Source organism: Oncorhynchus kisutch, unplaced genomic scaffold (genome assembly GCF_002021735.2).
Source record: "Oncorhynchus kisutch isolate 150728-3 unplaced genomic scaffold, Okis_V2 Okis04b-Okis11a_hom, whole genome shotgun sequence".
Classification (NCBI taxonomy): domain Eukaryota; kingdom Metazoa; phylum Chordata; class Actinopteri; order Salmoniformes; family Salmonidae; genus Oncorhynchus; species Oncorhynchus kisutch.
In genome coordinates, this window is record NW_022261981.1 from 10834879 (window position 1) to 10859878 (window position 25000).

General features: G+C 47.4%; 1 protein-coding gene across 4 annotated transcripts in view; it reads right to left on the reverse strand.

The window, feature by feature from the left end:
• Positions 1-25000, reverse strand: part of LOC109876547 (ryanodine receptor 2) — a 276342-nt gene that overhangs the window by 142682 nt on the left and 108660 nt on the right. For 3 of the 4 annotated variants that reach the window (XM_031813093.1, XM_031813094.1, XM_031813095.1), the window contains 14 exons: positions 24396-24582; positions 22272-22386; positions 18269-18389; positions 15104-15273; positions 14277-14497; positions 13060-13150; positions 12802-12942; positions 10715-10878; positions 10518-10596; positions 10080-10169; positions 8549-8686; positions 7792-7872; positions 6638-6713; positions 1325-1448 (listed from right to left, as the gene is read on the reverse strand). In XM_031813093.1, coding sequence (XP_031668953.1) covers positions 1325-1448; positions 6638-6713; positions 7792-7872; positions 8549-8686; positions 10080-10169; positions 10518-10596; positions 10715-10878; positions 12802-12942; positions 13060-13150; positions 14277-14497; positions 15104-15273; positions 18269-18389; positions 22272-22386; positions 24396-24582 — 1798 coding nt within the window. The remainder of the gene's footprint in view (positions 1-1324; positions 1449-6637; positions 6714-7791; positions 7873-8548; positions 8687-10079; positions 10170-10517; positions 10597-10714; positions 10879-12801; positions 12943-13059; positions 13151-14276; positions 14498-15103; positions 15274-18268; positions 18390-22271; positions 22387-24395; positions 24583-25000) is intronic. The other variant, XM_031813092.1, reaches the window with a different exon arrangement.

Consider the following 25000-nt stretch of genomic DNA (forward strand, 5'->3'; position numbering starts at 1 on the left):
AACCATCCTCACCTGGACACAGTGTAACCATCCTCACCTGGACACATCCTCACCTGGACACAGTATAACCATCCTCACCTGGACACAGTATAACCATCCTCACCTGGACACAGTGTAACCATCCTCACCTGGACACATCCTCACCTGGACACAGTATAACCATCCTCACCTGGACACAGTATAACCATCCTCACCTGGACACATCCTCACCTGGACACAGTCTAACCATCCTCACCTGGACACAGTATAGCCATCCTCACCTGGACACAGTATAACCATCCTCACCTGGACACAGTATAGCCATCCTCACCTGGACACAGAATAACCATCCTCACCTGGACACAGTCTAACCATCCTCACCTGGACACAGTATAGTCATCCTCACCTGGACACAGAATAACCATCATCACCTGGACACAGTCTAACCATCCTCACCTGGACACAGTCTAACCATCCTCACCTGGACACAGTATAGCCATCCTCACCTGGACACAGTGTAACCATCCTCACCTGGACACATCCTCACCTGGACACAGTATAACCATTCTCACCTGGACCCAGTATAACCATCCTCACCTGGACACAGTGTAGCCATCCTCACCTGGACACAGTATAACCATCCTCACCTGGACACAGTGTAGCCATCCTCACCTGGACACAGTATAACCATCCTCACCTGGACACAGTGTAACCATCCTCACCTGGACACATCCTCACCTGGACACAGTATAACCATCCTCACCTGGACACAGTATAACCATCCTCACCTGGACACATCCTCACCTGGACACAGTCTAACCATCCTCACCTGGACACAGTATAGCCATCCTCACCTGGACACAGTCTTACCATCCTCACCTGGACTCAGTATAGCCATCCTCACCTGGACACAGAATAACCATCCTCACCTGGACACAGTATAACCATCCTCACCTGGACACAGTATAGCCATCCTCACCTGGACACAGAATAACCATCCTCACCTGGACACAGTCTAACCATCCTCACCTGGACACAGTATAGTCATCCTCACCTGGACACAGAATAACCATCATCACCTGGACACAGTCTAACCATCCTCACCTGGACACAGTCTAACCATCCTCACCTGGACACAGTATAACCATCCTCACCTGGATACAGTGTAACCATCCTCACCTGGACACATCCTCACCTGGACACAGTATAACCATTCTCACCTGGACCCAGTATAACCATCCTCACCTGGACACAGTGTAGCCATCCTCACCTGGACACAGTGTAGCCATCCTCACCTGGACACAGTATAACCATCCTCACCTGGACACAGTGTAACCATCCTCACCTGGACACAGTGTAGCCATTTATCTGAAAGAACTTGAGAATGTCTTGGGCTTTTCCTCTGTCTTTGTATTTCTCTCTGGCGGTGAGCGTGTCATAGGGCACCAGTAAGGGATGGTTCCCTCCTCCTGGAACAAGATCAGAGGAAACACTGAGACAGAGGAAGACATTTTGGATGTTTGAAAATAGTGGGGACATTGACCGTTGCAGCGTCAGTGAATGAGAGGACTTCACACAGTGTCACAGTGACACCTGCTGGTTGTTAACTGAACTGCAATCAAACCAGCAGTTAGGAAATCAGGTGCAAAGCAGAACTACAAGTGTACTACGATAGCACGTCCTAGAAGCAGGAGTGACTGTTTGGAGAGTCCTCGTCCTTGTGTGAGCAGTATAGTATAGCTGTGGACCCAGCCAACACAGTATAGCTGTGGGCCCAGCCAACACAGTATGGCTGTGAGCCCAGCCAACACAGTATGGCTGTGAGCCCAGCCAACACAGTATAGCTGTGGGCCCAGCCAACACAGTATGGCTGTGGGCCCAGCCAACACAGTATGGCTGTGAGCCCAGCCAACACAGTATAGCTGTGGGCCCAGCCAACACAGTATAGCTGTGGGCCCAGCCAACACAGTATGGCTGTGAGCCCAGCCAACACCGTATGGCTGTGAGCCCAGCCAACACAGTATAGCTGTGGGCCCAGACAACACAGTATGGCTGTGGGCCCAGCCAACACAGTATGGCTGTGAGCCCAGCCAACACAGTATAGCTGTGGGCCCAGCCAACACAGTATAGCTGTGGGCCCAGCCAACACAGTATGGCTGTGGGCCCAGCCAACACAGTATGGCTGGTGGCCCTGTGGGCCCAGCCAACACAGTGGGCCCAGCCAACACAGTATAGTTGTGAGCCCAGCCAACACAGTATAGTTGTGAGCCCAGCCAACACAGTATAGCTGTGGGCCCAGACAACACAGTAGAGCTGTGGGCCCAGCCAACACAGTATAGCTGTGGGCCCAGCCAACACAGTATAGCTGTGGGCCCAGCCAACACAGTATAGCTGTGAGCCCAGCCAACACAGTATAGCTGTGAGCCCAAATCAAATCAAATCAAATTTATTTATATAGCCCTTCGTACATCAGCTGATATCTCAAAGTGCTGTACAGAAACCCAGCCTAAAACCCCAAACAGCAAGCAATGCAGGTGTAGAAGCACGGTGGCTAGGAAAAACTCCCTAGAAAGGCCAAAACCTAGGAAGAAACCTAGAGAGGAACCAGGCTATGTGGGGTGGCCAGTCCTCTACTGACTGTGCCGGGTGGAGATTAGAAACCTAGAGAGGAACCAGGCTATGTGGGGTGGCCAGTCCTCTACTGACTGTGCCGGGTGGAGATTATAAACCTAGAGAGGAACCAGGCTATGTGGGGTGGCCAGTCCTCTTCTGGCTGTGCCGGGTGGAGATTATAACAGAACATGGCCAAGATGTTCAAATGTTCATAGATGACCAGCATGGTCGTATAATAATAATAAACTGTGGGCCCAGCCAACACAGTATAACTGTGGGCCCAGCCAACACAGTATAACTGTGGGCCCAGCCAACACAGTATAACTGTGGGCCCCGCCAACATAGTATAACTGTGGGCCCAGCCAGCACAGTGAGCACAGCCAACACGATATAGCTGTGGACCCAGCCAACATAGTATAACTGTGGGCCCAGCCAGCACAGTGAGCACAGCCAACACGATATAGCTGTGGACCCAGCCAACACAGTATAGCTGTGGGCCCCGCCAACATAGTATAACTGTGGGCCCAGCCAGCACAGTGAGCACAGCCAACACAGAATAGCTGTGGGCCCAGCCAACACAGTATAGCTGTGGGCCCAGCCAACACAGTATAGCTGTGGACCCAGCCAACACAGTACAGCTGTGAGCTCAGCCAACACAGTATAGCTGTGAGCTCAGCCAACACAGTATAGCTGTTGGCCCAGCCAACACAGTATAGCTGTGGGCCCAGCCAACACAGTATTGCTGTGGGCCCAGCCAACACAGTATAGATGTGAGCCCTGTGAGCCCAGCCAACACAGTATAGCTGTGGACCCAGCCAACACAGTATAGCTGTGAGCCCAGCCAACACAGTATAGCTGTGAGCCCAGCCAACATAGTATAGCTGTGAGCCCAGCCAACACAGTATAGCTGTGAGCCCAGCCAACACAGTATAGCTGTGAGCCCAGCCAACACAGTATAGCTGTGAGCCCAGCCAACACAGTATAGCTGTGGACCCAGCCAACATAGTATAGCTGTGAGCCCAGCCAACACAGTATAGCTGTGGACCCAGCCAACACAGTATAGCTGTGGGCCCAGCCAACACAGTCATTAACCTACAGTGCAACTACACAGAGTTTAAAACCAGCTATCTCAGGTAGTACTCCTGCTGCTGAGGTGCAGCTATCTAATGTCTCTAGTTCTGTCTCTAACAGATATCTAAGGTCTCTAGTTCTGTCTCTAACAGCTATCTAATGTCTCTAGTTCTGTCTCTAACAGCTATCTAATGTCTCTAGTTCTGTCTCTAACAGCTATCTAATGTCTCTAGTTCTGTCTCTAACAGCTATCTAAGGTCTCTAGTTCTGTCTCTAACAGCTATCTAATGTCTCTAGTTCTGTCTCTAACAGATATCTAATGTCTCTAGTTGGATGTCTAACAGATATCTAAGGTCTCTAGATGGATGTCTAACAGCTATCTAATGTCTCTAGTTCTGTCTCTAACAGATATCTTATGTCTCTAGTTGGATGTCTAACAGATATCTAAGGTCTCTAGTTGGATGTTTAGCAGATATCTAAGGTCTCTAGATGGATGTCTAACAGATATCTAAGGTCTCTAGATGGATGTTTAGCAGATATCTAAGGTCTCTAGTTGGATGTCTAACAGATATCTAAGGTCTCTAGATGGATGTCTAACAGATATCTAAGGTCTCTAGATGGATGTCTAACAGATATCTAAGGTCTCTAGATGGATGTCTAACAGATATCTAAGGTCTCTAGATGGATGTCTAACAGATATCTAAGGTCTCTAGTTGGATGTCTAACATATACAGTGCCTTGCGAAAGTATTCGGCCCCCTTGAACTTTGCGACCTTTTGCCACATTTCAGGCTTCAAACATAAAGATATAAAACTGTATTTTTTTGTGAAGAATCAACAACAAGTGGGACACAATCATGAAGTGGAACGACATTTATTGGATATTTCAAACTTTTTTAACAAATCAAAAACTGAAAAATTGGGCGTGCAAAATTATTCAGCCCCTTTACTTTCAGTGCAGCAAACTCTCTCCAGAAGTTCAGAGAGGATCTCTGAATGATCCAATGTTGACCTAAATGACTAATGATGATAAATACAATCCACCTGTGTGTAATCAAGTCTCCGTATAAATGCACCTGCACTGTGATAGTCTCAGAGGTCCGTTAATAGCGCAGAGAGCATCATGAAGAACAAGGAACACACCAGGCAGGTCCGAGATACTGTTGTGAAGATGTTTAGAGCCGGATTTGGATACAAAAAGATTTCCCAAGCTTTAAACATCCCAAGGAGCACTGTGCAACACTGTGCAAACTTTCAGCTCATACAAGGAGAAGACTGATCAGAGATGTAGCCAAGAGGCCCATGATCACTCTGGATGAACTGCAGAGATCTACAGCTGAGGTGGGAGACTCTGTCCATAGGACAACAATCAGTCGTATATTGCACACATCTGGCCTTTATGGAAGAGTGGCAAGAAGAAAGCCATTTCTTAAAGATATCCATAAAAAGTGTCGTTTAAAGTTTGCCACAAGCCACCTGGGAGACACACCAAACATGTGGAAGAAGGTGCTCTGGTCAGATGAAACCAAAATTGAACTTTTTGGCAACAATGCAAAACGTTATGTTTGGCGTAAAAGCAACACAGCTCATCACCCTGAACACACCATCCCCACTGTCAAACATGGTGGTGGCAGCATCATGGTTTGGGCCTGCTTTTCTTCAGCAGGGACAGGGAAGATGGTTAAAATTGATGGGAAGATGGATGGAGCCAAATACAGGACCATTTTGGAAGAAAACCTGATGGAGTCTGCAAAAGACCTGAGACTGGGACTGAGATTTGTCTTCCAACAAGACAATGATCCAAAACATAAAGCAAAATCTACAATGGAATGGTTCAAAAATAAACATATCCAGGTGTTAGAATGGCCAAGTCAAAGTCCAGACCTGAATCCAATCGAGAATCTGTGGAAAGAACTGAAAACTGCTGTTCACAAATGCTCTCCATCCAACCTCACTGAGCTCGAGCTGTTTTGCAAGGAGGAATGGGAAAAAATTTCAGTCTCTCGATGTGCAAAACTGATAGAGACATACCCCAAGCGACTTACAGCTGTAATCGCAGCAAAAGGTGGCACTACAAAGTATTAACTTAAGGGGGCTGTTTTTCCATTTTGATTTGTTAAAAAAGTTTGAAATATCCAATAAATGTCGTTCCACTTCATGATTGTGTCCCACTTGTTGTTGATTCTTCACAAAAAAATACAGTTTTATATCTTTATGTTTGAAGCCTGAAATGTGGCAAAAGGTCGCAAAGTTCAAGGGGGCCGAATACTTTCGCAAGGCACTGTATCTAAGGTCTCTAGATGGATGTCTAACAGATATCTAAAAGTCTCTAGATGGATGTCTAACAGATATGTAAGGTCTCTAGATGGATGTTTAGCAGATATCTAAGGTCTCTAGTTGGATGTCTAACAGATATCTAAGGTCTCTAGATGGATGTTTAGCAGATATCTAAGGTCTCTAGTTGGATGTCTAACAGATATCCAAGGTCTCTAGATGGATGTTTAGCAGATATCTAAGGTCTCTAGTTGAATGTCTATCAGATATCTAAGGTCTCTAGTTATGTCTCAAGTTGGATGTTTAGCAGATATCTAAGGTCTCTAGATGGATGTTTAGCAGATATCTAAGGTCTCTAGTTGGATGTCTATCAGATATCTAAGGTCTCTAGTTGGATGTCTAACAGATATCTAAGGTCTCTAGTTGGATGTCTATCAGATATCTAAGGTCTCTAGTTGGATGTCTAGCAGCAGCGCGAGCTACAGTCGGACGTCATGTTACCTTCATCAGTAAAGAGTACTGTTCTACCTATTAAACACAGGAGACAGAGAGAGAGAGAGGTACAGAGGGGCACAGCAACAGATCAAGAACAGGAAACCAGTTACCAAATCAAGACCAGGAACAGCTGGTTACTTGGTGTTGGAAGCTAACAGACCAGAGGTAAGTCTGTCCTAAAGGACAATCTGTCCGACTGTACGCACCTTTGGCTTCTAGTTCAAGTTTCTTCTTCTTCGCCCAAATATTATGATAGTTCTCTGCAAGCAGTTCTGCCATGGACTGAAAAGAATGGACATAAGAAACACTCTGGTTAATAACTAGACTGGGGCTTACTTTGTCATAACCATTATACACACATCTTGTGTTGCAAGTAACACAGAACGTGTAGCATGTCACTCAGAGCACGTGTAGCGTGTCACTCAGAGTATGTGTAGCGTGTCACTCAGAGTATGTGTAGCGTGTCACTCAGAGTATGTGTAGCGTGTCACTCAGCGTATGTGTAGCGTGTCACTCAGAGTATGTGTAGCGTGTCACTCAGAGTATGTGTAGCGTGTCACTTAGAGTATGTGTAGCGTGTCACTCAGAGTATGTGTAGCGTGTCACTTAGAGTATGTGTAGCGTGTCACTCAGCATATTTGTAGCATGTCACTCAGAGTATGTGTAGCGTGTCACTCAGAGTATGTGTAGCGTGTCACTCAGAGAATGTGTAGCATGTCACATGGAACTCAGAGTATGTGTAGCGTGTCACTCAGAGAATGTGTAGCGTGTCACTCAGAGTATGTATAGCGTGTCACATGGTACTCAGAGTATGTGTAGCGTGTCACTCAGAGTATGTGTATCGTGCCACTCAGAGTATGTTTAGCGTGTCACTCAGAGTATGTGTAGCGTGTCACTCAGAGTATGTGTAACATGTCACTCAGAGTATGTGTAGCATGTCACTCAGAGTATGTTTAGCGTGTCACTCAGAGTATGTGTAGCGTGTCACTCAGAGTATGTGTAGCGTGTCACTCAGAATATGTGTAGCGTGTCACTCAGAGAATGTGTAGCATGTCACTCAGAGAATGTGTAGCATGTCACTCAGAATATGTGTAGCGTGTCACTCAGAATATGTGTAGCGTGTCACTCAGAGAATGTGTAGCATGTCACTCAGAGTATGTGTAGCGTGTCACTCAGAATATGTGTAGCGTGTCACTCAGAGTATGTGTAGTGTGTCACTCAGAGTATGTGTAGCGTGTCACTCAGAGAATGTGTAGCATGTCACTCAGAGTATGTGTAGCATGTCACTCAGAGTATGTGTAGCGTGTCACTCAGAGTATGTGTAGCGTGTCACTCAGAGAATGTGTAGCATGTCACTCACGTGCAGGTCCCGGGACAGTGTCACATTGCTCATGTCGATGGGTCTGGGGCTGAAACCTGGAGCTCCTTCGACAGAGTGTTGCTGGGAAGAACACAGAGGGAGAGACAGGAGTGTTAGCTACTTGACATGTCCTGTAGTCTCAGGACTCTTCTAAGGACTGTTAGCTACTTGACATGTCCTGTAGTCTGAGGACTCTTCTAAGGACTGTTAGATACTTGACATTTCCTGTAGTCTCAGGACTCTTCTAAGGACTGTTAGCTACTTCACATGTCCTGTAGTCTCAGGACTCTTCTAAGGACTGTTAGCTACTTGACATGTCCTGTAGTCTCAGGACTCTTCTCTGGACTGTTAGCTACTTGACATGTCCTGTAGTCTCAGGACTCTTCTAAGGACCGTTAGCTACTTGACATGTCCTGTATTCTCAGGACTCTTCTCAGGACTGTTAGATACTTGACATGTCCTGTAGTCTCAGGACTCTTCTCAGGACTGTTAGCTACTTGACATGTCCTCTACTTTGCTCTGACAGGTGAAGGACATACTGTATATTCCGCTATGCTGAAACAGTCAGTGTCTACTGTTGGGAAAGTCCCTACTGAGCTGTGAAGTGTATGAATCAGAGAGGAGATTGGACGACCACTTAAAGGCATTCCTAGGAGCAGTTTAACACAGTGCATTAGAATGGATGGAGCAGCTGGAAGTGTGTCACATCACAGTCAGTACTGTACGTTGTTACAGTAAGGCTGTGACTGTCTCCTACCTGGCTGATCTGAGAGATCCTACGTGCTCTGTTGTGTAGGCTGGCTGGGTCTCCCTCCCTGGTCCTCTCTATACTCCAGCACCACATCACCATCGTCTTCAGAGACTCCTTGATAGGCCAGCGGTACAACTCTTTATCCTAGAGGGACACAGAGAAGAGACTCAGAGAGAGACTGGATGGTAGACAGATATATCTCACAGAGAAGAGACTCAGAGAGAGACTGGACGGTAGACAGATATATCTCACAGGGAAGAGACTCAGAGAGAGACTGGACGGTAGACAGATATATCTCACAGAGGAGAGACTGGACGGTAGACAGTTATATCTCACAGGGAAGAGACTCAGAGAGAGACTGGCGGTTTGAAACAAAAACCTCTTTATCCTACAGTACAGAAGAGGAGACACATAGAGAAACTGTGTCTGACCTGGTTGTTGATGAACTGAGTCTGACCTGGTTGTTGATGAACTGAGTCTGACCTGGTTGTTGATGAACTGAGTCTGACCTGGTTGTTGATGAACTGAGTCTGACCTGGTTGTTGATGAACTGAGTCTGACCTGGTTGCTGATGAACTGAGTCTGACCTGGTTGTTGATGAACTGAGTCTGACCTGGCCTGGTTGTTGATGAACTGAGTCTGACCTGGCCTGGTTGTTGATGAACTGAGTCTGACCTGGTTGTTGATGAACTGAGTCTGACCTGGTTGTTGATGAACTGAGTCTGACCTGGTTGTTGATGAACTGAGTCTGACCTGGTAGTTGATGAACTGAGTCTGACCTGGTTGTTGATGAACTGAGTCTGACCTGGTTGTTGATGAACTGAGTCTGACCTGGTTGCTGATGAACTGAGTCTGACCTGGTTGCTGATGAACTGAGTCTGACCTGGTTGTTGATGAACTGAGTCTGACCTGGTTGTTGATGAACTGAGTCTGACCTGGTTGTTGATGAACTGAGTCTGACCTGGTTGTTGATGAACTGAGTCTCACCTGGTAGTTGATGAACTGAGTCTGACCTGGTTGTTGATGAACTGAGTCTGACCTGGTTGCTGATGAACTGAGTCTGACCTGGTTGCTGATGAACTGAGTCTGACCTGGTTGTTGATGAACTGAGTCTGACCTGGTTGCTGATGAACTGAGTCTGACCTGGTTGTTGATTAACTGAGTCTGACCTGGTTGCTGATGAACTGAGTCTGACCTGGTTGTTGATGAACTGAGTCTGACCTGGTTGTTGATGAACTGAGTCTGACCTGGTTGTTGATGAACTGAGTCTGACCTGGTTGTTGATGAACTGAGTCTGACCTGGTTGCTGATGAACTGAGTCTGACCTGGTTGTTGATGAACTGAGTCTGACCTGGTTGCTGATGAACTGAGTCTGACCTGGTTGTTGATTAACTGAGTCTGACCTGGTTGCTGATGAACTGAGTCTGACCTGGTTGTTGATGAACTGAGTCTGACCTGGTTGTTGATGAACTGAGTCTGACCTGGTTGCTGACTAACAAATGATAGAACACAGCCTCGTGTTCCAGTACGATCTTACCTTCTCTGACAACCCTTTATAGGGCTTGAGGAGAGGGTGGACTTTAGAGGCCTCACACACCTTGTCCCCGTGAACCCAGCCGTTGGAAAACTGAGACAGACGAGAGAGAGATATAGGAGAGAGAGCGAATTAAAAATCATTCATTAATCCAATTAATCAATGACTGAATCAATGAATCAATGACTGAATCAATGAATCAATGGCTGAATCAATGAATCAATGACTGAATCAATGACTCAATGACTGACTCAATGAATCAATGACAGAATCAATTAATCAATGACTGAATCAATTAATCAATGGCTGAATCAATTAATCAAAGATTTAATCAATGAATCAATGACTGAATCAATTAATCAATGGCTGAATCAATGAATCAATGACTGAATCAATTAATCAATTCCTCAATCAATCAAGAGCCAGAGACAACCCCCTCACCTTGTCCATGGACCACTTGTCATGTGAATGCTCAGCATATTTACTGACAAAGTGATCCAGCTTCTCCGGGACGTTCACACTGGGCCACAGCAGGGACACAAAAGAAGTACAACGACCGTCACTGTTAACGTCCAATCAGAAAGAAGAGAATACCTTGATGTATTCAGACTGAATCAACTGAATCCACTGTGTCTTACTTGGTGGTGTCTGCTGGCTGTGGGTTGAAGTTTCCCTCGGGGTCCATAGAGGACTGTTTCTCCATCACGGCCACATAGTTACTCTCCATGTAGTCAGGTGGTAGTGCCCCAGCCACAGCACTCAGACACGGGAGAGCCAGCTTAAACAGCTCCTGGTCATACCTCTGGAGAGGGAGAGGAGACCGCTACATATGAAGAGAGATTGTGTGTGTGTGTGTGTGTATGTAGTCAGGAACCACAGCACTCAGACATGACAGAGACAGTTTAAACAGCTTCTGGACCCCTGGTCGGGGCAGGTCAGAGACAGTTTAAACAGCTTCTGGACCCCTGGTCGGGGCAGGACAGAGACAGTTTAAACAGCTTCTGGACCCCTGGTCGGGGCAGGTCAGAGACAGTTTAAACAGCTTCTGGACCCCTGGTCGGGGCAGGTCAGAGACAGTTTAAACAGCTTCTGGACCCCTGGTCAGGGCAGGTCAGAGACAGTTTAAACAGCTTCTGGACCCCTGGTCGGGGCAGGTCAGAGACAGTTTAAACAGCTTCTGGACCCCTGGTCGGGGCAGGTCAGAGACAGTTTAAACAGCTTCTGGACCCCTGGTCGGGGCAGGTCAGAGACAGTTTAAACAGCTTCTGGACCCCTGGTCGGGGCAGGTCAGAGACAGTTTAAACAGCTTCTGGACCCCTGGTCGGGGCAGGACAGAGACAGTTTAAACAGCTTCTGGACCCCTGGTCGGGGCAGGTCAGAGACAGTTTAAACAGCTTCTGGACCCCTGGTCGGGGCAGGTCAGAGACAGTTTAAACAGCTTCTGGACCCCTGGTCGGGGCAGGACAGAGACAGTTTAAACAGCTTCTGGACCCCTGGTCGGGGCAGGACAGAGACAGTTTAAACAGCTTCTGGACCCCTGGTCGGGGCAGGTCAGAGACACTTTAAACAGCTTCTGGACCCCTGGTTGGGGCACAGGACAGAGACAGTTTAAACAGCTTCTGGACCCCTGGTCGGGGCAGGTCAGAGACACTTTAAACAGCTTCTGGACCCCTGGTTGGGGCACAGGACAGAGACAGTTTAAACAGCTTCTGGACCCCTGGTCGGGGCAGGACAGAGACAGTTTAAACAGCTTCTGGACCCCTGGTCGGGGCAGGTCAGAGACAGTTTAAACAGCTTCTGGACCCCTGGTCGGGGCAGGTCAGAGACAGTTTAAACAGCTTCTGGACCCCTGGTCGGGGCAGGTCAGAGACAGTTTAAACAGCTTCTGGACCCCTGGTCGGGGCAGGTCAGAGACAGTTTAAACAGCTTCTGGACCCCTGGTCGGGTCAAAAGGCTAATAAGAAGCTTTGTCTCGACAAAACACGAATCACTTTATAACCCAGTGTGATGGTGAACAAGACGATGTGAGTGAAGTTACAAGGTGTATTGGATTCCAACTGTATGGATTCAGAGGCTACGATAGTATGGTAGGTGATGTTCCCCACTGACCACTAGAGGGCCCTAAACCATCACAATCTCAGCATCTTCAATAGCTACAACACTGTGATAAGCACAGTAGATGGACTGAATACCACAGTAGATGGACTGAATACCACAGTAGATGGACTGAATACCACAGTAGATTTACTGAATACCACAGTAGATTTACTGAATACCACAGTAGATGGACTGATTACCACAGTAGATTTACTGAATACCACAGTAGATTTACTGAATACCACAGTAGATACTGAATACCACAGTAGATACTGAATACCACAGTAGATTTACTGAATACCACACTAGATGGACTGAATACCACAGTAGATAGACTGATTACCACAGTAGATGGACTGAATACCACAGTAGATGGACTGAATACCACAGTAGATGGACTGAATACCACAGTACATGTAGTCCACAGGAGGTTGGTGACACCATTTTGGGAGGACGGGGCTCGTTGTAATGGCTGGAGCGGGAAATGAGCGGAACGGTATGGAATACATCCGATGCGTGGTTTCCACGGTTTCCAGGTGTTCGATGCCGATCCCCTTTACTCCGTTGCAAACATTATTACGAGCCCGTCCTCCTCCTCTCACCAGCCACCACTGGATCTAGTCTGTACCTTGCGAGACAGAGCATCGAAGATGCCCCAGAACAGCTTCCTGGAGAGATGCAGCTCTTCGTCCGACGACGCCCCAAAGCTCCCCCAGCCGCCCGTCAGACAGTAGTACTTCCAACAACGCTCGTAGTGATTGGTCAACAGCTGAAACATCAAGATACACAGTCTACAATCGTGCTCAAAGATGCATGATTACTGAACACCTCAGAAAGATACACAATACTATAATGAGGTTGGAGGAGGAGGAGGAATGAATGAAACCTTGAGAGGCATCTTGGTGTGTTCGTTGAGGAGAGGAACATCGAACACCAAGCGTCTCAGCAGGTGTTGCATCATGGACGGCCTCAGTTGACTGGGAACACACACACACACACGCACACACACACACACACACACACACACACACACACACACACACACACACACACACACACACACACACACACACACACACACACACACACACACACACACACACACACACACACACACACACACACACACACACACACACACACACACACACACACACACACACACACACACACACACACGGAGGCTTATTAAAGGACCACTACCGTAGAAGTAGGAAAGTGTCCCCCTAACATCCCTTAGCCACACCTACACCTCATAATTTGAGCCAGTTTGCTACAGCAGGAAAAAAATCCTGAAGTAACAGGAAATGTGAATTATTATGTAGATTATAATGAATGGATATTCCTGTAGGGGTTGATAATCTAGTCTGACATTTCTAAATCGGAATTACAAAACTTCAGAAGCCTTATAAAACCTCAAATACACTACACATTTTTAATTTTCATCCACAGGATGATCAAATTAACATCCTACATCTGTAGCCAGAAGACAGATAGTCACATAGAGAGTGTAACCATCCTTACATGTGTAACCATCCCTTACCCACAGGTGGCCAGTCAAATATACTAGCAGAGAGTAACCCGAAAGCCCTTCCTTACCCACAGGTGGCCAGTCAAATATACTAGCAGACAGTAACCCGAAAGCCATTCCTTACCCACAGGTGGCCAGTCAAATATACTAGCAGAGAGTAACCCGAAAGCCATTCCTTACCCACAGGTGGCCAGTCAAATATACTAGCAGAGAGTAACCCGAAAGCCCTTCCTTACCCACAGGTGGCCAGTCAAATATACTAGCAGACAGTAACCCGAAAGCCATTCCTTACCCACAGGTGGCCAGTCAAATATACTAGCAGAGAGTAACCCGAAAGCCATTCCTTACCCACAGGTGGCCAGTCAAATATACTAGCAGACAGTAACCCGAAAGCCATTCCTTACCCACAGGTGGCAGGTCAAATATACTAGCAGAGAGTAACCCGAAAGCCCTTCCTTACCCACAGGTGGCCAGTCAAATATACTAGCAGACAGTAACCCGAAAGCCATTCCTTACCCACAGGTGGCCAGTCAAATATACTAGCAGAGAGTAACCCGAAAGCCCTTCCTTACCCACAGGTGGCCAGCAGACACTCCTCGATAGCGTCTCTCTGTGCCTTGGTGAGGCAGCATCCTTTAGAGAGACGGTAGACGGTGTGAAGTAGAGAGTCTATGAGCGAGGCGTAGGGCTCCGTCCCAGCGAACAGTGGGGCACACTTAGTGAGCAGGGGAAGAACCGCTGTACACAGGTACCTGTTGAGGGCCAGGGCCATGTCTGTAGAGCTCAGAGCAGCCTGGGGGCAGAAACATAGAGACAACACAGGGACAAGGTTAGGGTCAGGGCCATGTCTGTAGAGCTCAGAGCAGCCTGGGGGCAGAAACATAGAGACAACACAGGGACGAGGTTAGGGTCAGGGCCATGTCTGTAGAGCTCAGAGCAGCCTGGGGGAGAACGAGACAACACATGGACGAGGTTAGGGTCAGGGACATGTCTGTAGAGCTCAGTGTGTCTATAAGGTTAGAGGGTTAGAGACTCACTGTATCTACAGGGTTAGAGACTCACTGTGTCTATAAGGTTTGGGTTAGAGACTTACTGTGTCTACAGGGTTAGAGACTCACTGTGTCTATAAGGTTAGAGACTCACTGTGTCTATAAGGTTAGAGACTCACTGTGTCTATAAGGTTAGAGACTCACTGTGTCTATAAGGTTAGAGACTCACTGTGTCTATAGGGTTAGAGACTCACTGTGTCTATAAGGTTAGAGACTCACTGTGTCTATAAGGTTAGAGACTCACTGTGTCTATAAGGTTAGAGACTCACTGTGTCTACAGGGTTAGAGACTCACTGTGTCTACAGGGTTAGAGACTCACTGTGTCTACAAGGTTTGGGTTAGAGACTCACTGTGTCGAGTGAGGCAGCAGCCCTGAGGTCAGGCAGGAAGCCCACCTCCAGCAGATGAAGCAGGAAGTTCTGGTCCTCAATCCCATAGACCCGGTCCAGGAACAGCACCATGGCTGCCTTGTGGTCCGGACAGAACCCCGCTGACATATCAGGCTCTACCACCGACCCATCTAGACACACAACAGACAGAACCCCGCTGACATATCAGGCTCTACCACCGACCCATCTAGACACACAACAGACAGAACCCCGCTGACATATCAGGCTCTACCACCGACCCATCTAGACACACAACAGACAGACCAGAGTCAGACTCCACCACTGACCCATCTAGACACACAACAGACAGACCAGACTCCACCACTGACCCATCTAGACACACAACAGACAGACTCCACCACTGACCCATCTAGACACACAACAGACAGACTCCACCACTGACCCATCTAGACACACAACAGACAGACCAGAGTCAGACTCCAACACTGACCCATCTAGACACACAACAGACAGACCAGAGTCAGGCTCTACCACTGACCCATCTAGACACACAACAGACAGACTCCACCACTGACCCATCTAGACACACAACAGACAGACTCTACCACTGACCCATCTAGACACACAACAGACAGACTCCACCACTGACCCATCTAAACACACAACAGACAGACTCCACCACTGACCCATCTAGACACACAACAGACAGACTCCACCACTGACCCATCTAGACACACACAACAGACAGACCAGAGTCAGACTCTACCACAGACCCATCTAGACACAGACAACAGACAGACCAGAGTCAGACTCCACCACTGACCCATCTAGACACACAACAGACAGACCAGAGTCAGACTTCAACACTGACCCATCTAGACACACAACAGACAGACCAGAGTCAGGCTCTACCACTGACCCATCTAGACACACAACAGACAGACTCCACCACTGACCCATCTAGACACACAACAGACAGACTCTACCACTGACCCATCTAGACACACAACAGACAGACCAGAGTCAGGCTCTACCACTGACCCATCTAGACACACAACAGACAGACTCCACCACTGACCCATCTAGACACACAACAGACAGACTCTACCACTGACCCATCTAGACACACAACAGACAGACTCCACCACTGACCCATCTAAACACACAACAGACAGACTCCACCACTGACCCATCTAGACACACAACAGACAGACCAGAGTCAGACTCTACCACTGACCTATCTAGACACACAACAGACAGACCAGAGTCAGACTCTACCACAGACCCATCTAGACACAGACAACAGACAGACCAGAGTCAGACTCCACCACTGACCCATCTAGACACACAACAGACAGAACAGACTCCACCACTGACCCATCTAGACACACAACAGACAGACCAGAGTCAGACTCCACCACTGACCCATCTAGACACACAACAGACAGAACAGACTCCACCACTGACCCATCTAGACACACAACAAACAGACTCCACCACTGACCCATCTAGACACACAACAGACAGACTCTATCACTGACCCATCTAGACACACAACAGACAGACCAGAGTCAGACTCTACCACTGACCCATCTAGACACACAACAGACAGACCAGAGTCAGACTCCAACACTGACCCATCTAGACACACAACAGACAGACCAGAGTCAGACTCTACCACTGACCCATCTAGACACACAACAGACAGACCAGAGTCAGACTCCTACACTGACCCATCTAGACACACAACAGACAGACCAGAGTCAGACTCCACCACTGACCCATCTAGACACACAACAGACAGACCAGAGTCAGACTCCATCACTGACCCATCTAGACACACACAACAGACAGGCCAGACCAGAGTCAGATGGGGTGGCAGGGTAGCTTAGTGGTTAGAGTGTTGGACTAGCAACCGAAAGGTTGCAAGTTCAAATCCCTGAGCTGACAAGGTACAAATCTGTCTTTCTGCCCCTGAAGGCAGTTAACCCACTGTTCCTAGGCCGTCATTGTAAATAATAATGTGTTCTTAACTGACTTGCCTGGTTAAATAAAGGTCAAATAAATGAAAATGTCAGGTTTAACTATTGACTGGATAAAGACTTGAGAATATTTTTAGGTCAGTTTAACAGAGTAGTGGATGGTTTTAGGTCAGTTTAACAGAGTAGTGGATGGTTTTAGTTCAACAGAGTAGTGGATGGTTTTAGTTCAACAGAGTAGTGGATGGTTTTAGTTCAACAGAGTAGTGGATGGTTTTAGGTCAGTTTAACAGAGTAGTGGATGGTTTTAGGTCAGTTTAACAGAGTAGTGGATGGTTTTAGATCAGTTTAACAGAGTAGTGGATGGTTTTAGGTCAGTTTAACAGAGTAGTGGATGGTTCTAGGTCAGTTTAACAGAGTAGTGGATGGTTTTAAGTCAGTTTAACAGAGTAGTGGATGGTTTTAGGTCAGTTTAACAGAGTAGTGGATGGTTTTAGTTTAAAAGAGTAGTGGATGGTTTTAGTTTAACAGAGTAGTGGATGGTTCTAGGTCAGTTTAACAGAGTAGTGGATGGTTTTAGTTCAACAGAGTAGTGGATGGTTTTAGGTCAGTTTAACAGAGTAGTGGATGGTTTTAGTTCAACAGAGTAGTGGATGGTTTTAGTTCAACAGAGTAGTGGATGGTTTTAGTTTAACAGAGTAGTGGATGGTTTTAGGTCAGTTTAACAGAGTAGTGGATGGTTTTAGGTCAGTTTAACAGAGTAGTGGATGGTTTTAAGTCAGTTTAACAGAGTAGTGGATGGTTTTAGGTCAGTTTAACAGAGTAGTGGATGGTTTTAGTTCAGTTTAACAGAGTAGTGGATGGTTTTAGTTTAACAGAGTAGTGGATGGTTTTAGGTCAGTTTAACAGAGTAGTGGATGGTTTTAGGTCAGTTTAACAGAGTAGTGGATGGTTTTAGTTTAACAGAGTAGTGGATGGTTTTAGGTCAGTTTAACAGAGTAGTGGATGGTTCTAGGTCAGTTTAACAGAGTAGTAGATGGTTCTAGGTCAGTTTAATAGAGTAGTGGATAGTTTTAGGTCAGTTTAACAGAGTAGTGGATGGCTTTAGGTCAGTTCGGGTGAACCTTGGGTAATATCTACACCCCTGCAACGCCTGAGAGGTTTAGCGGGGATAGTTTCCACCCACCTTTGGCCAGAGTTGGCATGGGGAACGGGATGCTGATCACTCCTTCCAGGTCCTCTATAGGGATCAGGGAACGTAGGATGGCTCGTATCCTGATGGCCTCACCCTTCCCAGCATGAATCAGCTGGAAAACACACAACACCCCCCCTCAGGGAATGTCTGTATCCCAAATGTGATGAGCCTTAATATGTCTGGACCCCAGGAAGATCGAGGCAGCAGCTAATGGGGTCCGTAATAATGACAAAATACAACTAAAACAGCCCTATTCCCTATATAGAACACTACTGTTGACCAGAGCCCTATTCCCTATATAGAACACTACTGTTGACCAGAGCCCTATTCCCTATATAGAACACTACTGTTGACCAGAGCCCTATTCCCTATATAGAACACTACTGTTGACCAGAGCCCTATTCCCTATATAGAACACTACTGTTGACCAGAGCCCTATTCCCTATATAGAACACTACTGTTGACCAGAGCCCTATTCCCTATATAGTACACTACTGTTGACCAGAGCCCTATTCCCTATATAGAACACTACTGTTGACCAGAGCCCTATTCCCTATATAGAACACTACTGTTGACCAGAGCCCCATATAGAACACTACTGTTGACCAGAGCCCTATATAGAACACTACTGTTGACCAGAGCCCTATTCCCTATATAGTACACTACTGTTGACCAGAGCCCTATTCCCTATATAGAACACTACTGTTGACCAGAGCCCTATATAGAACACTACTGTTGACCAGAGCCCTATTCCCTATATAGAACACTACTGTTGACCAGAGCCCTATTCCCTATATAGAACACTACTGTTGACCAGAGCCCTATATAGAACACTACTGTTGACCAGAGCCCTATTCCCTATATAGAACACTACTGTTGACCAGAGCCCTATTCCCTATATAGAACACTACTGTTGACCAGAGCCCTATATAGAACACTACTGTTGACCAGAGCCCTATTCCCTATATAGAACACTACTGTTGACCAGAGCCCTATTCCCTATATAGAACACTACTGTTGACCAGAGCCCTATTCCCTATATAGAACACTACTGTTGACCAGAGCCCTATATAGTACACTACTGTTGACCAGAGCCCTATTCCCTATATAGAACACTACTGTTGACCAGAGCCCTATTCCCTATATAGAACACTACTGTTGACCAGAGCCCTATATAGTACACTACTGTTGACCAGAGCCCTATTCCCTATATAGAACACTACTGTTGACCAGAGCCCTATATAGAACACTACTGTTGACCAGAGCCCTATTCCCTATATAGAACACTACTGTTGACCAGAGCCCTATTCCCTATATAGAACACTACTGTTGACCAGAGCCCTATTCCCTATATAGAACACTACTGTTGACCAGAGCCCTATATAGTACACTACTGTTGACCAGAGCCCTATTCCCTATATAGAACACTACTGTTGACCAGAGCCCTATTCCCTATATAGAACACTACTGTTGACCAGAGCCCTATTCCCTATATAGAACACTACTGTTGACCAGAGCCCTATTCCCTATATAGAACACTACTGTTGACCAGAGCCCTATATAGAACACTACTGTTGACCAGAGCCCTATTCCCTATATAGAACACTACTGTTGACCAGAGCCCTATTCCCTATATAGAACACTACTGTTGACCAGAGCCCTATTCCCTATATAGAACACTACTGTTGACCAGAGCCCTATATAGTACACTACTGTTGACCAGAGCCCTATTCCCTATATAGAACACTACTGTTGACCAGAGCCCTATTCCCTATATAGAACACTACTGTTGACCAGAGCCCTATATAGTACACTACTGTTGACCAGAGCCCTATTCCCTATATAGAACACTACTGTTGACCAGAGACCTATATAGAACACTACTGTTGACCAGAGCCCTATTCCCTATATAGAACACTACTGTTGACCAGAGCCCTATTCCCTATATAGAACACTACTGTTGACCAGAGCCCTATTCCCTATATAGAACACTACTGTTGACCAGAGCCCTATTCCCTATATAGTGCACTACTGTTGACCAGAGCCCTATTCCCTATATAGAGCACTACTGTTGACCAGAGCCCTATTCCCTATATAGAGCACTACTGTTGACCAGAGCCCTATTCCCTATATAGAGCACTACTGTTGACCAGAGCCCTATTCCCTATATAGTACACTACTGTTGACCAGAGCCCTATTCCCTATATAGTACACTACTGTTGACCAGAGCCCTATTCCCTATATAGTACACTACTGTTGACCAGAGCCCTATTCCCTATATAGTACACTACTGTTGACCAGAGCCCTATTCCCTATATAGAACACTACTGTTGACCAGAGCCCTATTCCCTATATAGAACACTACTGTTGACCAGAGCCCTATTCCCTATATAGTGCACTACTGTTGACCAGAGCCCTATTCCCTATATAGAGCACTACTGTTGACCAGAGCCCTATTCCCTATATAGAGCACTACTGTTGACCAGAGCCCTATTCCCTATATAGAGCACTACTGTTGACCAGAGCCCTATTCCCTATATAGTACACTACTGTTGACCAGAGCCCTATTCCCTATATAGTACACTACTGTTGACCAGAGCCCTATTCCCTATATAGTACACTACTGTTGACCAGAGCCCTATTCCCTATATAGTACACTACTGTTGACCAGAGCCCTATTCCCTATATAGAACACTACTGTTGACCAGAGCCCTATTCCCTATATAGAACACTACTGTTGACCAGAGCCCTATTCCCTATATAGAACACTACTGTTGACCAGAGCCCTATTCCCTATATAGAACACTACTGTTAACCAGAGCCCTATTCCCTATATAGAACACTACTGTTGACCAGAGCCCTATTCCCTATATAGAACACTACTGTTGACCAGAGCCCTATTCCCTATATAGAGCACTACTGTTGACCAGAGCCCTATATAGAACACTACTGTTGACCAGAGCCCTATTCCCTATATAGTACACTACTGTTGACCAGAGCCCTATTCCATATATAGTACACTACTGTTGACCAGGGTCCTATTCCCTATATGGAACACTACTGTTGACCAGAGCCCTATTCCCTATATAGAACACTACTGTTGACCAGACCCCTATTCCCTATATAGAACACTACTGTTAACCAGAGCCCTATTCCCTATATAGAACACTACTGTTGACCAGAGCCCTATTCCCTATATAGAACACTACTGTTGACCAGAGCCCTATTCCCTATATAGAACACTACTGTTGACCAGAGCCCTATTCCCTATATAGAACACTACTGTTGACCAGAGCCCTATTCCCTATATAGAACACTACTGTTGACCAGAGCCCTATTCCCTATATAGAGCACTACTGTTGACCAGAGCCCTATATAGAACACTACTGTTGACCAGAGCCCTATTCCCTATATAGTACACTACTGTTGACCAGAGCCCTATTCCCTATATAGTACACTACTGTTGACCAGGGTCCTATTCCCTATATGGAACACTACTGTTGACCAGAGCCCTATTCCCTATATAGTACACTACTGTTGACCAGAGCCCTATTCCCTATATAGAACACTACTGTTGACCAGAGCCCTATTCCCTATATAGAACACTACTGTTGACCAGAGCCCTATTCCCTATATAGAACACTACTGTTGACCAGAGCCCTTACAGTGTCCCTGTCTCAAATAGCACCCTATTGGCTCTTACAGTGTCCCAGTCTCAAAGCCACCCTATTGGTTCTAAGACTGCCTGTCCGTTTGTCAGTCAATCATTCAGTCTGTCTGTCTAAGGCATTGACTCCCCCTCTATCTGTGACTCACGTGCATCTCAGGCTCAGGGGCGCAGCGCCCCAGCAGGTCTGTGTGTGTGTGTGTGCGTGTGTGTGTGAGACTCACGTGCATCCCAGGGGCGCAGTGCCCCAGCAGGTCTGTGTGTGTGTGTGTGTGTGTGTGTGTGTGTGTGTGTGTGTGTGTGTGTGTGTGTGTGTGTGAGACTCACGTGCATCTCAGGGGCGCAGCGCCCCAGCAGGTCTATGAGGGCTGCGTAGAAGGTCATTATAGCGTTTCCCATGTGAATAGTGTCGTCTTCCTCATCCTCCAATAACACCTCACTGCTGAGGACACACACACACACACACACACATACACACACAGACACAGACACAGGCACAGGCACAGGCACAGGCACACACACACACACAGTACAAGTCAAAAGTTTGGACACCTTCTCATTCAAGGGTTTTTCTTTATTTTTACTATTTTCTACATTGTAGAATAATAGTGAAGACATCAAAACTATGAAATAACACATATGGAATCATGTAGTAACCAAAAAAGTGTTAAACAAATCAAAATATATTTTATTTTGCCTTAATGACAGCTTTGCACACTCTTGGCGTTCTCTCAACCAGCTTCATGAGGAATGCTTTTCAAACAGTCTTGAAGGAGTTCCCTCATATGCTGAGCACTTGTTGGCTGATTTTACTTCCCTCTGCGGTCCAACTCATCCCAAACCATCTCAATTGGGTTGATGTCGGTTGATTGTGGAGGCCAGGTCATCTGATGCAGCACTCCATCACTCTCCTTCTTGGTCAAATAGCCCTTACACAGCCTGGAGGTGTGTTGGGTCATTGTTTCTGAGTCTGATGCCTGATAAGAGTAGGGCAGACTATCTAAGGGACTTTTATAGAACACCTGGTAGCATGGCCAGACAGAACAGGACCACTGAGGAGTAATGAGGACATATTCTGGCACGGGGGAGGCAGGAGAGAGTCCAGAGGGAGGGAGAGTGGACGGCAGAGAACGGGGGGGGGGGGGGGGGGGGGGGTAGGGATGGATTTAGAGTTGGAGGGGGAGGAGAAAGGGAGAGAGACAGAAGGTGAGAGAGAACGGGACAGAGAGAGGTAATATAGAGGTAGGAGAAGAACCCATCCCTACAGTGTTAGGGTTAGAGCCCAGTTCAATGGAACCTACAGTGTCCTGCTATGTCAGGGGTACCTACAGTGTCCTGCTATGACAGGGGTACCTACCGTGTCCTATGACAGGGGTACCTACAGTGTCCTGCTATGTCAGGGGTACCTACAGTGTCCTGCTATGACAGTGGCACCTACAGTGTCCTGCTATGACAGGGGTACCTACCGTGTCCTATGACAGGGGTACCTACAGTGTCCTGCTATGACAGGGGTACCTACAGTGTCCTGCTATGACAGGGGTACCTACAGTGTCCTGCTATGACAGGGGTACCTACCGTGTCCTATGACAGGGGTACCTACAGTGTCCTGCTATGACAGGGGTACCTACAGTGTCCTGCTACGACAGGGGTACCTACAGTGTCCTGCTATGAAAGGGGTACCTACAGTGTCCTGCTATGACAGGGGTACCTACCGTGTCCTGCTATGACAGGGTACCTACAGTGTCCTGCTGGCCTCTGAGGTAGGGGAGGGTCCATCTCTACAGGGGTACCTACAGTGTCCTGCTGGCCTCTGAGGTAGGGGAGGGCCCGTCTCTACAGGGGTACCTACAGTGTCCTGCTGGCCTCTGAGGTAGGGGAGGGTCCGTCTCTACAGGGGTACCTACAGTGTCCTGCTGGCCTCTGAGGTAGGGGGGAGGCATCTCTACAGGGGTACCTACAGTGTCCTGCTGGCCTCTGAGGTAGGGGAGGGTCCGTCTCTACAGGGGTACCTACAGTGTCCTGCTGGCCTCTGAGGTAGGGGAGGGTCCATCTCTACAGGGGTACCTACAGTGTCCTGCTAGCCTCTGAGGTAGGGGAGGGTCCGTCTCTACAGGGGTACCTACAGTGTCCTGCTGGCCTCTGAGGTAGGGGAGGGTCCGTCTCTACAGGGGTACCTACAGTGTCCTGCTGGCCTCTGAGGTAGGGGGGAGGCATCTCTACAGGGGTACCTACAGTGTGCTGCTGGCCTCTGAGGTAGGGGAGGGTCCGTCTCTACAGGGGTACCTACAGTGTCCTGCTGGCCTCTGAGGTAGGGGAGGGTCCATCTCTACAGGGGTACCTACAGTGTCCTGCTGGCCTCTGAGGTAGGGGGGAGGCATCTCTACAGGGGTACCTACAGTGTCCTGCTGGCCTCTGAGGTAGGGGAGGGTCCGTCTCTACAGGGGTACCTACAGTGTCCTGCTGGCCTCTGAGGTAGGGGAGGGTCCGTCTCTACAGGGGTCCTCTGATATATCGATGGCTTCCATCATGGCTGCCAGGAGACCATTCCCCCCCTCTCCGCGCAGGGCGGGGCCAAAGCACTCGGGACGACGAATCAGCAGCCTCACCACCACGTTAGCGTTCTCCTCCACACTCTCACCTGATAGGACGACAGGTAAATAATGACATCATTCATAACTACAATACCTCTCACCTGAGACCACGGGTAAAGATTTCAATAGGGACTACAATACCTCTCACCTGAGACCACGGGTAAAGATTTCAATAGGGACTTCAATACCTCTCACCTGAGACCACGGGTAAAGATTAGGGACTTCAATACCTCTCACCTGAGACCACGGGTAAAGATTAGGGACTTCAATACCTCTCACCTGAGACCACGGGTAAAGATTAGGGACTTCGATACCTCTCACCTGAGACCACGGGTAAAGATTAGGGACTTCAATACCTCTCACCTGAGACCACGGGTAAAGATTAGGGACTTCAATACCTCTCACCTGAGACCACGGGTAAAGATTTCAATAGGGACTTCAATACCTCTCACCTGAGACCACGGG